The sequence below is a fragment of the Maylandia zebra genome, linkage group LG1, assembly GCF_041146795.1.
Source record: "Maylandia zebra isolate NMK-2024a linkage group LG1, Mzebra_GT3a, whole genome shotgun sequence".
Classification (NCBI taxonomy): domain Eukaryota; kingdom Metazoa; phylum Chordata; class Actinopteri; order Cichliformes; family Cichlidae; genus Maylandia; species Maylandia zebra.
Genome location: NC_135167.1, coordinates 43,950,200 through 43,965,916, shown reverse-complemented (window position 1 = coordinate 43,965,916; position 15,717 = coordinate 43,950,200). Strand labels below are relative to the sequence as shown.

Here is a 15,717-nt window from a genome sequence, read left to right as displayed (position 1 = left end):
TGCTTGATTGCTGTCCATCTTCCAGGCCAGGCTGTGTTAGCTACTATCAGCTTACAGTCTGGTTGCTTTGCTAATTAGCTGCTCACCTCACCAACAGGCAGTAACATTTTCTGCTGTCAAAAGTATTTTGTAGGGACAAATATACAAATAAACAGCCCATCCCCCCCTGCTTGGAGTATAGACTCAGTATCTCGACTCCAACCTCTGTCGCTGCAACATTGGTGTTACAGAGGAATATAGTCAGTAAACTGTGTTCAATCAAACAAAGTGCAGCAACATATTGCTGACATAGACTATATTTGCTGTGTCAATAAGCTATGTTAATGCCTCGTCAGTGCTACATCTTTTCAGTGGGAAAACAATGTTTGTGCTACATAATGTCTCTCCAGTCAGATCGTGCAGACAGAGAAAAGGCGTTGGTGAAACAGAGGTGTGCGACATCATCCCGAGGTCTTGCTCAGGAAAAAGCTACATTAAATCTGTGTGGGTAGTACTAAGAAACAGAGAAACAATCGCTTCCCAATATGCAAACACCTACCACTACCCACACAGAGGATATACATCGGCAATATATTGGTGTGCTAAATAGGTAGCGTTAGTAGGTAGTTGAGTGGTAGTCAGCAGAGCTTCAGGGCCGTCCATAGTCCTTCATTTAGCTCTTTCAGCCGTTTATTAAAGTCTTCATCAGGAGTGGCAGAGGAGTTTCTTATAAAAAAAATAAGGGCCAGAGCTCTGCTTCCTCACAAAGATGCACCTCAGAAAGAAGACTTACACCAGATCAGGTTCCCTTCAGTTCACACAAGACCATCAGGGTGTCTGATCTGGAATCAAAGGTCTTTCCTCTGACACAAACTTGCCCAAAGCACTTAATCATTTCAAGAGTCTGTTCAGTTTGGAAATCTCGTTCTTTATGATCACCTTGTTTAATTTTCCCAAGATTTTACGCCTGATGCCCTTCCTGACGCAACCCTCCTCATTTATCTGAGCTGACTCGTGGTTCTCATGGGTGGGTTAAAAAGAGACATGCAGATGGACAGATGGCAGCAATTTTTTCAAAAAGGATAGAAATGGCTTTGTTGAAAACATACTTTAAGAAGAGGGAGGAACATAGGATGACCTATAAGAGTGGATAACGGTGCATACAGGTGGACAGAAGGTGCAATCTCAAAGAGACAGGAGACTGCAAGCTGCTGTCAGGCAACAATGTAGTTAGTCAGCATCAGATAGTAGTCTGTAGGATAACTCTGGACATGAAGAAGAGAAAGTAAGTGAAGGCTGAGGCAAAGATTAAATGGTGAAAGGTTGTAATAGAGTTCAGCGAGGACACTAGTCAGCACGCTGCACAGCAGCACCTGCAGAATATGGTCATTCTTCAGCTGTTGCCAGAGAAATCCTGGGGATCCCCACAACGCTTTGTGTTGACTTAAAACAGAAAATATTTTTAGCATTCACACACCACTGAATGCACCAGAGAGCAACATGCGGTTAGTATTGTGCCCGAGGATATTTGGTACGCAGAACAGAGCAGCCAGGAATCGAACCACCAACCTCCTGATCAGTAGGTGACCTGTTCTAACACCCGAGCTACACCATTTATTTTCTTAATCATATGAGCTGATCTGATATCAGTCTGGGTGGAGTCCTTTTTTCTCCCCGTCTTTCCTCATATTGTGTATTTCCATTGTTCTACCTCTCCGACCCGTCTTCCCTATGTGATGTTTGTGTAATGTATGTATGTTCGGAAGGGTAAGATGGCGCTGGTTGCCAGCAGCCTTAACCCAATTTCCTTCAGGATCAGTAAAGTATTATCAATCAATCAGTATGTCGTTATGTCAGCTCAGCTCTCCAGTATTTCATTTGGGCACCGGGTATTCTGTCCGAGCTGTAATTGATTGGTGATGTCATCCCCACATCATCTTCCCACCAATATAGAAGTGTGTGTTTGTGTTTCTTTGTGTCTACAGAGGCAGAATGGTCAAACTGGTTTGACAGGGATGATGAAAGGGGATCTGGAGACTGGGAGAAATTGTCTGATCTGCATAAAGCCTATCCAGACCGCCTATGTAGCAGCCCGCTGGACATTCAGGTAAAGATATTCTTAGAGAACAACACAACCTAACTTACAATAAGTGACACTTTCATTAGGAGTAAGACAATGCAATTAAGCATCAATACGCTCAAGAAAAAGAGGAATCTAAATGAAATGAGTTTATCTTTCACAGAAAATACTAAGAAATAAATTCAGTGTGTATTTCACGATCCAACGTTGGTTCCTAAAAGTTCAATTTAAAATATTACTACTGTCCCTAATTAAAAGTTCTCACTATTAATGTGTTAATGACTCCATCCTTGCATCTATGCTTGGATGTGTGCGTTAATGTTAACTTGCTGAACTTTACTGCAGTGCATCCAAAAAGTATTCACTCGTTCCACATTTTGTCACGTTACAACCTCCAAAGTGGATGGAATTAATATTTCATGTCAAAATTCTACATATGTGACATAATAAAAAATTGAAATACAACACGTGCATAAGTATTGCGTCCAGCTTCCACTGGTGATCTGTTGCAGCCATCTGATCATCTGTCAGATGTCTGCAAACTGATTGGAGTCCACCTGTGGTCAGCTCAGTGGGTTGGCCATGATTCAGAAAGGCACTCACAAAAGCTGAACTTTTTGGAAGGTTTGATTCCTTCGAGTCACTGAACAAACTGCTCCACACTTCTAAAGCATACCAGCTCCTTCAACCGTGCTGCCGTAGAGAATCCATCTGGAAATCATTCCTACCGTTGATATAAAGCCGTATAATAACTCTCTATTCTGTGACAGGTGAACACACCTGTCAGGCAGAAGATCCCAAACATATTTTTGTATTATACCCTCACGCAGCTGTTTTTCTTACATTTATTGTGTAGATATTATTTATTAATGCAAATTTCACTTCAGCAAGAAATATAACCCCCAGCTGTGCACCAGTCACACCAATCATATTAAGGCATATTATGTGGTTAGTATTGTAAATCACTGGTCTGACTTCACATGCATACTTGAGTAACATCCTAGTCTTAACCCATAGAGTTAACCATTATATCTGCACATTAATCTTTAATAGCTTCAACTCTTCTGCGAGGCTTTCCACAAGGTCTGTGAGTGTTGGAGAATTTTCGATCATTCTTCCAAAAGTGCATTTGTGAGGTCAGACTGATGTTGGCCTGGCTCACAGTCACCGTTCTAATTCATCCCAAAGGTCTTGATTCATGCTCATCAGGTAAACATATCCTCAAATCAGATTCTGTTCATCTGGATGTGGTGTTGTTTTAATGGCCACGTGAAGACAATCAACTTTCTGGGCTGAGGTCAGAACTTTGTGCAGGCCAGTCACGTTCTTCCACACCAAACTCACTCATCCATGGACCTTGCTTTGTGCACTGGTGTCCGGTCATGTTGGAACAGGAAGAGGCCATCCCTAAAGCTGTTCCCACAAATTTGGGAGAAAAAAAACTGTCCAAAATGTCTTGTTACGCTAAATCGTTTAGAGTTTCTTTCATTGGATCTACGTTTGGATGTCTGTAGGGACTGACTCTGCAGAAAGTTGGTGACCTCTGTGCACCATGCACCTCAGCATCCGCTGACTCCACTCTGTGAGTTTATGGGTCCTACCACTTTGTTTCTGAGTTGCTGTTCTTCCTTTAATTTAATTGAATGTGCTTAGATTTTTAATATTAATGTATGTTTGCCCATTGTGATCACGAGTATTGTTAAAAAAACAACTGTTAATCATAGTGGTGAGTGGTGTAAATCACCATAAAACCATAAAACAAACAGGAGGCTGAGCTATCACAAAGCAGCTTTTATTTAGTTGTCTGGTAATAGTTTGTGATTTGTTTAGCCTTTTAGTTTGAACTAGGGATGGTCTTTAATTGCATTGCTCATGGCTCTAAAATCGGAGCAAAGAGCTGGCCCCAGGAAACAAAATGAAACAAAGAAATGTGCTGTCCTATTCTGCAGTTTCTGAATTCCCTAAGAAGTGTAGAAATCTCTGTGCGACCTTCATACATTTTATACAGTCAGCTTGCTGTTGATATAATTCACCAATAATACTAGATCATCACTGACTGAAAAGGCATTTTATGCATCTCTTTGTAACCATCTTCCTCTTTCACGTTTACAAGGTCACAAGCTTAGATCTGTCACTGAACAGTCAATTTTCTTCAATAGAAGTAATTCTGCTTATATACAGGTTCACTGTCAGCTTGTACTACGCTTTAGATGATTTACAGTAACCCTGACATTATCTTGTACCATATCTTGATCTTCTTTTAGCTTCTCCCTTTAGGCGACACCACAGCATACCATCTGCCTCTGTCTTATCCAATCGCTGGCATTCTCCTCTGTCATGCCGACCCTCTTCATCTCCTCCTTCACTACATCGATTAAACTTCTCGGAAGTGTTCCTCTTTTCTCGCTGCCTGGCAGCTCCATCATCAATGTCCTTTGCCCATTATATCCACTGTCCCACTGCACAAGTCCAAACCATCACAGTCGTGTCTCTAACTTTGTCTCCAAACCGCTCAATTTGAGCTGCTGCTTTTAATCTTGTCGATCCTGGTCACTCTCAAAGGAATTGTTTGCAAATTCAAGTCTGCCACCACCAGCTCAGCCTCCAGTCTTTTTGTCAGTACTACTGTCTCCAAACCAGACATCATAGCAAGGATACCATCTTTCACTCTTGCTGCTATCCCTCTGTCACAAATCACCCCTGACACTCATCTCGACCCACTCCACCTTTTGGATGGCATGTATTTAAACTCATCTACCTTCGCTACCTCTTACCCCTTGCTTTTCCACTGTTACACCTCACTCTCATTCACACGCATGTATCTGTCTCGCTTCGGCTGAGTTTCATTCCTCTTCTCCCTACAGCATATCTCAACCTCTCCACTTGCTCCCTAGTCTCATTACACATCACAATATCATCTGCAAACACCGCAACCTACGGAGACTCCAGCCTGACCTCATCTGTCAGCCTCTCCATCAGTATTGCAAACAGGAAGGAGATCGCAGCTGATTCCTGATATGATCCCCTCCTCACCTTGAAGTCATCTGTCACTTCTTTTGCACGCCTTAAAAGTGTCTCACTGTCCTGCACCACCCTCACATACTTTTGTGCCACTTCTGACTCCCTTATGCAGTACAAAAGTTTCTCTCTGAGCACAATACCATATGCTTTCTCTCGATCCACAAGACACAGTGCAACTGCTTTAACTCCTTCTGACCTTCTCTACACTTCTGCATCAGCACTCTCAAAGTAAACATCTAGTAGTAGTAGTAGTGGCCTGGAGCCATACTGCTGCTTGCTGATCTTTTCATGTATCCTTAACCTGCATGTCATGTGACTTTTCCATGTTATGTAATGTGATGTTTGTGTATTGCATGTACGGTCTAGGTATCTATCTTAATTTCCCCTTGGGGATAAATAAAGTCTCTCTGACTCTGACCTACATCATTAGCCCCCCAAGCCCAGGGGTTTTCTTTTTAAGGTTTAAGTCTTTATTGTCCAAAGAAAACTTTGGACTCTATGGATAAAACAAGGGAAATTTAAAATAAAATCTTTCTCTAATACTAGATCAAAGTAAGACATAAAAATAACTCTGTTACACTTAAAACACTGCAAAAGGAAATCAACCTCCTCACTGGATGTGCCACAAACTGTAACCTTTCAAATATAATGGCAAGTTTCATTTCAATAACAGATGAAGCCTGATTTTGTGACTAAAATAAAACCATGCTAGTAAATTGCCCCATGGAGGATAGCCCAAAAACCTTGTAGCAATGCTAAAGTCAGGTTAAAAGTGTCTCAGTGAAGAGTCACTACACCGGGGTCAGCTGAGGCTGCTCCTGTGAGCAGTTGTCTTTGGCCAGTTGGACGAACAGATCTGTCCTCAGTCAAACATGGCTGCAACATGAGTGTACTGCTGGGACATGTCACAGCCAGCTGTTAGCTTTCCATGTGATGCCAGGCCTGCAGTTCTGGCATGCTGATTCCAACAACCATACTACCAGTTCCCTTATGTCTCTTTTGTTCCTTTGCTGAACTGAACTTAAAAAAAAAAAAAATTAGTTTTAGGTTTTCTGGCTTTCTTTCTTATGAGGGGCTTTAAATGATGAAGATTTAGAGAGCCCGCGTGCCTCTGAACAGGTTCACGGAAAAAATGACAACGTCTGTGTCATGGTCGGCTGTGTGGCAGGCAGGAGTGGTGGACCCAAAATGCAGGACTCTTAGGAAACGAGGTTTCAACTGAAAATGCAGCTTTATTGCTGGAACAAAACTTCAACATAAAATAAAACTCACAAAAGCAAACAAAACTCTAAACTGAGATGCAGGACTGGAAATCAACACACAGCAAGTGAGGGTGAACAGCCGTTAACGACACAACGCTGACACAAAGACACACTGGGCTTAAATACACTGAGGGAGTCATCAAGGAATTAGAGACAGAAGGGGGACACAGCTGGGAGAAATAAGACCTAACGAGACAGGGAGAGCAAAGCCGGAACACTGACATCAGACAGGAACAAGAACCTTCAAAGTAAAACAGGAAACAAAACACACTTTACTAAGACACGGACTAGACAGAGAGAGACAGACTTGACACTGACCAAAGTCTAATAAATAATCATCATAATCAAAACAGTATCACTGATAAATCAAATCATAAATCATAATCTAGAAAAACACCAAAGCATGAAAAACAGAAAGCTGGGTCAACATGACCCAGAACCGTGACAGTCTGTTTTCCTAAGTTTGCCGTTCTCATTCTAAAACAGCAGGATCTCTAGTTCTAGCAGCCAAGTGGTGTTCTTCCAGTATGTTGTGTAATTTGGGTCAAATTTGTTTTTCGATTATCTGACACATCCTGAAGGTATGTGAAGAGGCTCAGTGCCAGATGCTAAATGTCTATACTTTCCTCTCGCTTTAGTGGTCACAGCACAGTTTGCTGAGTTTAAGAGGTCACAGTTTTATTATTGCCCCTGTTGGAAAGTTTAATCAGAAGCAGGGATTTACAGCAATTGAAACGGTCAAGCAAAGGTTACCACATAAATTTATAGATTATCATTAAATAACTGAAACCGCATATGAAAACAAGGAGAGTTGGCAGTTTGTGCTACGCTGGCCTTTCCGCTGTGTTGTTCCATGCTGCTGCACCACTTTCCCCAGCATTGCTGTTGGGCCCCAGTACCTTATCAGTAGGCTAAAATAATTAAGTAAGGTGCATGCTATTCTTTCTGTGACAGCTGTTTGAAAATGAATGAGGTTAGAGTTCCAAAAATGTGTGTAGGACTCTGCTCAAGTAAGTCTTTGTGTCTAGACAGATTAGGAAGCCGTGGAACACTGAGGACTAGCCCTGTATGCTGGAGGCCTTATGAAATTCCTGCTGTTTGCCAATAACATAAGCCAGCCAGCAGACAAATTTCAGATGTAGTTTATGAAAACAAACACGTTTAGAAGCCACCCAATAAAAGAAAATGTCCTATTGCCAAGTCACCAGACATTTCTCTGTCTTTTTCTCTCAAGCTGTGAGCAAGCATGTTGCCCAACATTTTGAGACGGTCCTCTTGAGGACAGTTGACAGCTGGAATAAAACCAACAGTGTGTCGCAAAATGTAAAAATAGCACTTTTTATCCACATGTCTCTCATGTTTCCACTGTCCAGGCTGAAACCCATGACGGCATTCCATCCAACCAGACGGGAGATGTGATCCACAAGAAACACAAGGACTATGGCTTTGTCTGTCTCAACAAAGACCAGACTCATGGCCTGTGTCACAACTACAGGGTCCGCTTCCTCTGTGGAAAACTAGGTATAATCATTTGACTGTGTATATTGTGTTTATACCTTTAAGCGTAGCACGAGTATATATTTTCCACTCGTAGACTTCTTCTCACAGTACACCATACCCCTGCATTTTTGCCCTGTTTCCCTTCCTTAAGAATGGCTTCTTGACAGCCACTGACATCATTTCTGACGAGGCTTTGATAAACTGATGGTCCAGACATAGCTCGCAGGTCCTGCATCAGGTCTTTTCTTATTTCTTAAGAACACGAATTTCAGGTATTGATCATCTGTAGGTAGTTTTCGGCCTGCTATGTCTTTTGTTTTTCATTTTCCTTCATTTTAAGGATGCACTGCAGACCAGGCTGAGATATGCCACTTTTTGGGGTAATAGCTCTTTGGAATCACGTCGTTGGTATAGAAATACTTTATTCCTGCCAGACTACATTGCCTTTGCATCTTTTGTAGATTCAACAAAATAGATTTGAACAAACTATATATTTTTGTGACACACTTCTAGCTACAAAGATACAGTTTAAAATTGTTTATGTTCAAGAAACCAGTTTCAGGTGATTTAAGTTGTGTGACAGGACACATCATCATTCTGGAAGCAGCAATCAGAAGATGGGTATACTGTTGTTGTAAGGGGAGGGTGAGAAACAATACCCAGGTAGGCTTTGGCACTGATGATGTTCACTTGGTACTAAGGGGTCCAAAGTGTGCCAAGAAAATATTCCCTATACCATTACACCACCATCAGCTCTATGAATTTGTAATAAGCCTGCTTTCATGTGGATTATGCTACGTTCAGAGCATGCCTTCTGAATATGGCAACAGAAATTTAAACTCACAATGTTATGTTGTTCAATTTTGCTACCCATGCAAGCTGTAGCCCCGGTTCCCCCTTTTTGTTTACAGGGGTAGCACCGAGTGCGGTCAGTAAAGAGAACATCAACATATTATGTTTAGAGCCCTTGTGCATACCTTGGTTGTAACAAGTGGTCATTTGAGCTAAAGTTCTGTTGCTAACAGCTCGAATCATTCTGGCCGTTCCGCTCATGCGATGTCTCATTTCACTAAAACAACTGTGGCTAACTGCATATTCTTATTGTTTTAGACCATTCTTTATCAACAAGAGAACTCGCTGTGCAGGAAAATCCCAGCAGATCAACAGATTCTGAAAGCCAGCCCATCTGGCACCAACAAACAAGCCACATTTAAAGTCATCATCACCTTTCATCCCCAGTCTGATGGTCTATTTGAACTTCAACGGGGCTGCTGACCACGTCTACATGTCACATTGAGTTGCAGTCGTGTGATTGGCTCATCACATCTTTGTGTTAATGAGCAGCTGAATACAGTGGCCACTGAGTCTATATAGACATACAATCTTGTTGTGCTTCAGAGAACATGTTCTGTGGGGGCGGGCTGCTATGACTGGAATGCATGGAGCTCCATCTGTGCAGAGATTTACAGTCCTTTGTCTGGACTTGTCCCTATATTTTTGTTATATAAAGATGGGCTTTCGAGTGTTGTCTTTTGTCAAGGTTGACAGTGGCTACAAGCACTCTATACACTCTGTGATTTACCCCGCAAACACGCTCCCACAACGCATTAAACTACAGTTGTAGGCTAGCTGTCATTCTACGAAAGCGTCTGCTTGGCTTTTCTCTGAGCTGAGGATGTGATCTCAGGAAAAGATTTATTCTGGTTAATAAGTGCTTTCATAACTTTAAAGACTCAGTTGTTTCTCAGCTAAAAATCACAATATTAGAACCAGTCCATTTACCATTCACCCATTACAAGCAGGGAAGTGCAGGGCGGGAAAAGCTAACACAGAACGTCCAAAGTCTGCAGTTCAGAAAGTGTTTTAGTCCTCACAGACTCCTATTTCAAAATGCCCAAACTTACACCAGTGAAAGGCATGTTTACAGCCTGCTGCAAAAAGCATTTTTGACCTCCGTCACTTCTTCCATCATATCTGGTGTGCCAGTGGCGGCGTGTGGTTTGTGGCTCAGCTGCAGGGAAGGGGTGGAGCAGTATGTTCATGGGGGCAGTGCCAGAGGAGGCCGACTGGCACAGCTGTCAGCCATCACACCAACCACTCCTTCCCTGTTTAGGTAGCAGCCGGGTCCTGGTGGAGAGAGCTGTGCGGTGTGTGTGAAGAGGGCAGCGGAAAAGCTGCGTGTGAATCAAAACACTGTTCTCCTTACCACAGCCTCACTTCCATCAACATTTTAAGTTATTTGACAAAAGATTACTGCTGAATTTACACTTTCTACCATCAGTTTGACCTTGTCTGTAAAACCATATCATCAGCCTTCAGGGACATTTATAAGGTGTCTATACAGGGTCCATGTGTGACCATAAGTGTCAGAATCAGAAAGGGTTTTATTGCCAAATGTTGAGCAGGTTTACAACATTAGGAAATTGCTTCGGTACTTAGTGCGAAACATACTGTTAAACAAACACTTAAATAAACATAAAATGTAATTTAAAAGTGCTAAGCAGATAGATATATACATGTTAGTGGTGGGAACAGTCATACGGTTATTGTTCATGAGTCCAACATGAGGGGAAGAAACTGTTCTTATGGCGAGAGGTTCTGGTGCGAATGGACCGGAGCCTCCTGCCTGAGGGGAGCAGGTCAAACAGACTGTGTCCAGGGTGAGAAGGGTCAGCTGAGATCCGAGCTGCACGCCCCAGTGTCCTGGAGGTGTACAGGTCCTGCAGAGATGGGAGTCTGCAGCCAATCACCTTCTCAGCAGAGCGCACAACGCGCTGCAGTCTCTAGTTAGTTTGTTCATCAGGAAATAGGCCCTGACTCTGTGTAGAGTTTTTAGCAGTTAAAGGCGATGGGGTTTTGTCATCATCCTGCTGAGCGGGCAGAGGCGGTGTGGATGCCAAGGTTTGTGAATGCGATAACTCGAGAACGGAGCACCACAGGACTTTGAAACTGATACCACAGGTGTATCTGCTAGAAACCTCAGCTTAGTTCTAATCTCAGCGACTGTGAGATCATTCCTGCGCGTGGCCTTCTACCTGCACATCTCCTCCATCTAACACACTGTAAACACTGCAGTAGTTGCACCCTTTCTGCACACGCGCTTTTCTACTCAGTAATATTCCCGTCAATACTATAATCACCTCTGTCAGTCCTTGATATTTATTATTGAGTGATTTGTATATATTGTGTTATTTCTTAAATTTGTAGATCTGTAACATATTGTATTGCTAAATAGTCTGTTTCTGTTACTGCGTTGGAGCAACTGTAACCCACATGATTTCCTCAGGGATTTATAAAGTATGCTGATTCTGAAGGTCAGAGTTCAAGTTCTATGAAATTCTTTTGAATGCGGTAACTCCATAAGGAATCAATCTCAGTAACCTCGACCTCAAGGCTAGAGGTCAGAGGTCAAGTTGTCTGAAAGTTTTCTCTTTTTTCCTGATTGCTGTGATGATTGACAAACTTGGCTAACACAATTGTTGTGAGGACTATATTTATTGCATAACATTATGGGTGTGTCAGCGTTGCTGCATGTTTTCGCCTAACTCTTTCCATCTCACCCTGTAGTTCGTCCACAGGCCTCTGTTTCCATCGACATGATGTCAAACAGCAGCATCCTGGAGCTGGCTGACCACCCTGCGGGCTGGGGGCCTGGGGATCGGGTGGTGGTGGCCAGTACAGACTACTCAATGCACCAGGCTGAAGAGTTTACACTGTTGCCCTGTCCGACCTGCGCATCCAACCAGTTGAAGGTCAGAGGTAAGAGTGCAGCAGCTGACAGTGTGCTGCAGTTCTAGGCTGCAAGGACGGGAATTTATGCTGCTGGTAATTCTGCACCACAGTCAAATGTCAGCTTTCACTCAGAGTTGTGGCACATAGTGTCCTAGACAGGTCTTTGAAAAAGAGTTGTAGCTGTGGTCTGCCATCACCAGTGTGTGAATGGGTGAATGACTGAATGTAGTGTGAAGCGCTTTGGGGTCCTTAGGGACTAGAAAAGCGCTATACAAATGCAGGCCATTTACCATTTACTGACTAAAAAGTACGTCATGACTCGAGTCCCACTGCCTTGAAACGAGTGAAACTAATTTAAAAATGTAAGCTGTCATTACCTCTGAAGAAACTGGAATGCCATTCTTTGATTGTATCCAGAGTCAGATTAGTTTAGTGGTGAACACTGAATATTTTTCATTTTTCTGAATGACAACTCTGCTTCAGTTTCATTAAACGATTAACTAAAAGTGTATTAGAACAGACGCCTGTATTAATGGAGTATGTGTCCAAGGCGTTTTATGATTATACTGTTGCCTTCACATGATCTAAAAATCCTTCTAGAAGCATCTACATGAAATTTAATCTTAAGAGCTTGTAAGAAGGCAGCTGGACTTCTTTAAATTATCTGAAGCTCTTTCACCTCTCATCCAAGAGACATTTTCAGTTCTAAAACCAAATGCTGAGTCCCAGGTATTTTAACTAGTGGGGCTTGTCCCTTAGTAAGTGGCCACTGACCCACTAAGATTAAGACTGAGACTCACACAAAAACATTTTAATCATTCAGATTTGATTGAATTAGACATAAAAACATTAACACATAACAAGACAGTTTAAAGACACTGACATAGAGTGCAAGGAAATTTGACCCAATACTAAGTTACTGGGTAATATTCATCTGTCAGATATCCAGTATACACTATCTGGTTCACATGAAGTTATGTTTCCACTTTGTCTTTGGATATGAAGTCACAGATTCTTCCATGGTCACAGTCAGTGACCACTAAACCAACCATCAGTTCTCCCATTACATACTTTTAGACTGTTTCCAAGGAGGCGCAGTCTTGATGACCTGGGCAAATCATTCTTTAGCCATTGGCTCATATAATCCAAAACATCTCTCCAGAAAAGAAAAACTTTGGAAGACTCCCATAATGCATGCACATAGGTGCCTCTTTCTATCTTAAATTTGCAACATTAAGCATCATTAATTAAACCCATTTTGTGTAATTTAGATGGGAAACCGCCTGGAAGTTGTACTTTGAACAATTCAGACATTCACCTGAAATGTCTGAATTCAGGAACTGTAATGTGTTAAAGGAGAATCCCTGGGCACTGATGCTGAGGTGCTCCTGATGTGTTTATCAGAGTGTGGATGCTCGATAGAAAGCACCTACGCTGAGAAAAATGTGTTTGTGTGAATGGCTGAAAGAGGTTTGTACCAAGTAAACATTCAACATTAGTCATAAACACACATCTTCTTTTTATTTGACAGAACTGATTCTACATTGAAAAATAAAACCAAGTGTGTTGCTAACTCTCCAAAGGTTGATTCTGTTCATCTGGACGTAGCGTTTTCAGATGAACAGAATCAACCTTTGGAGATTTACTTACCTGGATTGATTGAGAATGCGTCAAGACAAGTGTGTTGCTAAGTTACTAAGTTTACTTTTATGGCACTAAAAGACTTAAAAAGCTGCCAAATGTACCAAAAGGTGAAAAGTGAGAGCTGTAGCCACAAGAAAGAAGCTAAGCTAATGAAAAAAGGCTGAGCCCAGTGGAAACTTATCACTGAAAGATAAGGTGAGGGACCCTCAATCAATTTCTTGTAACTGCAAGGCAGTCTGGTCAGCTTTAACACACTGAGGCAGCTTCTTTCACCCTTTAGATACACACACACCTTTGTGTCTGCTGTGTGCATTAATGCAGGTTTATCTCAAAGCAAAAGCAATCGGAGTGTGCAATGTGAACATTTTGAACATTTGAAGGTGTTTCTTTTGAAGTGACTTAGCACAACTGATTCAGGTGTGGTCTGAGAACAACATGGCATTATGGCAGGTGTGATCCTGTGGCATCATTTTATCAACTAATAATTATTGTTGGTGCTCTAATGTGTTTGCCTTACAATATAAAGCTTTTAGGAACCGTTGTTGTCACCTGTCACATTTAACTGGTGGCGCAACAACAGCACGAGCAAGAGTGACCCTCAGACCAGTTTGTACACTACACACCCTGAGCTGGCAACGAATGCTTTCAGACTGCCAAGTGCACAGCCAGTTTACTGTTCCCACTGAACCATAATTTAGCATAATTCATGTCACACCTAGTCATTAGGTAAGCTGCAGTCAGCATTCTGTTTCTATTTTTTCCTCCACTGGCCACAAAAACAAAATGAAAATGATAAGATGTGCACGAGTCTGTCCTGCACTATTGTTCTTCACTTGCAACAATAATGTTGACTTGCACACAAGATTCTTGCACTGTAGCTAAGTTACAGCTAGCTGGCTAATTTATCTCCATATTGACGATTATTGTAGAGGTAAGTTATTATCATGAAGTCATATTAGACTTTAGCATTTGGTAGCAGTAACACTAACAGTCAATCTAGGATTAGCCAACTAACTGTTACTGTTAAAATGTCTCGATACATGTAAGGAAATTAAGGAAATTCCAAAAAGCTAATTCTGTTCATCTGGACTTCTTCACAAAGTCACTCGGATGATGTAATTGTTAGGTATAACTCTATGTGGTTATATACTGTGAATCTTCTGATGGCCAGCCAAGTTACAAGATCATCATGCAGCGTATAGACAACGTAGCCAGCCTAGATACATTAGCTGGCCTGTGATCCATCAGGCTAACGTTAGCCAAAAGAAGTTTGCTTCACCAATTAAATGTCCTGTCTCGCTGATGCACATCACAATAGTTTTAACCTAATGCACAAATGTCCATTTGGTCACACAGGCTTCACTTTCTCTGATGTTCACTTACCTGCAAGCACAGATCAACTGTTTTTTACCCACAGCATGTAAAGACATTTTATTGAGGCACTGAAGTTGCTATTTATTGTTTAGTTTTTTTTATTGTATGTATTTATTTATCTAGAACTCCTGTCATGACAATTGTGTATTTGCCACATTGTGAGGACTTGCCTCCCTTATAGAGGACAGTTCCATGTTGCTTAAATCATTAAACCAAGACTTGCCAGAGTAAGGATAGTTCATCACTAGGGAACTAGAGCTAGAAAAAGATATCAGGAAATGAATGTAAGCCGAGTGAAAGGATGGTAACACATCCTCTGTGGGTATGTGTATTTCTAAATATGCAGTGTGATAGAGGCCAGGTGGAGACAGCCTATAGCAGTGTGTGGGAGTTGGTGGAAGGTGTTTGGTCTGACTCAGGGCCAAGGAAAAGTCTTAGCCTGTATCCTGGAGGACTGTATGTTCTTGACTGAGCCCATTCATGTTGGCACACACACACTTGGATACCATCACGCATACTGATATGAAAACATTCACTTGCAGACTATTTTTCTTTCTGTCTCGCTGCATTCACATGCTATAGCTCTTCAGGTCAGCTTTGTCAGCCCTCCTGTTTGTCCCTCGGAAAAGCCCCTGGTGCTTGCAGAAGCTAGAACTGGCATGGCATCTTCTTTCCTACCTGTCAATTCCTGACACTAATTCACACACCAAAAAGATAAGTTTGCATTTCAGTATTAACAGATTTATTTTCAAGTCTCCACTGAAGCTGCTGGAATTTCTTTTCTGCATGGCTGCATAAAAATATCAGACCTAGTAGCGCTCTCTTTTTTCCTTAGGTCTCTGACATCACTTGTTATTTTGCTAAGTGAAAGCCCTGCTTTTACCAGCCCGAGGCTTTTCCTCAGAGCTCTTGTCACTCTCAGCACGACTATAATCTGTTACATTAATTCCTGCTCACGTGCCACTTTGCAGCACTATTTTTGAACACACGCTGATAATCGAGTTTGTCCTCCACCCTTGAGGTTATACACAAACAGGAAGAGTGTTGTTTTTGTTGTCCCAGCAGAGAGCTGGGAGATAGATGAGAAAGAGAGCGAGACAGCCTGAGGCTATTTATCAGTATGAC

General features: G+C 42.0%; 1 protein-coding gene across 3 annotated transcripts in view; it reads left to right on the top strand.

Annotated features, from left to right (window-relative positions):
• Nucleotides 1-15,717, top strand: part of cemip (cell migration inducing hyaluronidase 1) — a 147,149-nt gene that overhangs the window by 76,934 nt on the left and 54,498 nt on the right. For all 3 annotated transcript variants that reach the window (XM_014411347.3, XM_014411348.3, XM_014411349.3), the window contains exons 9-11: nt 1,965-2,086; nt 7,716-7,863; nt 11,410-11,601. In XM_014411347.3, coding sequence (XP_014266833.3) covers nt 1,965-2,086; nt 7,716-7,863; nt 11,410-11,601 — 462 coding nt within the window. The remainder of the gene's footprint in view (nt 1-1,964; nt 2,087-7,715; nt 7,864-11,409; nt 11,602-15,717) is intronic.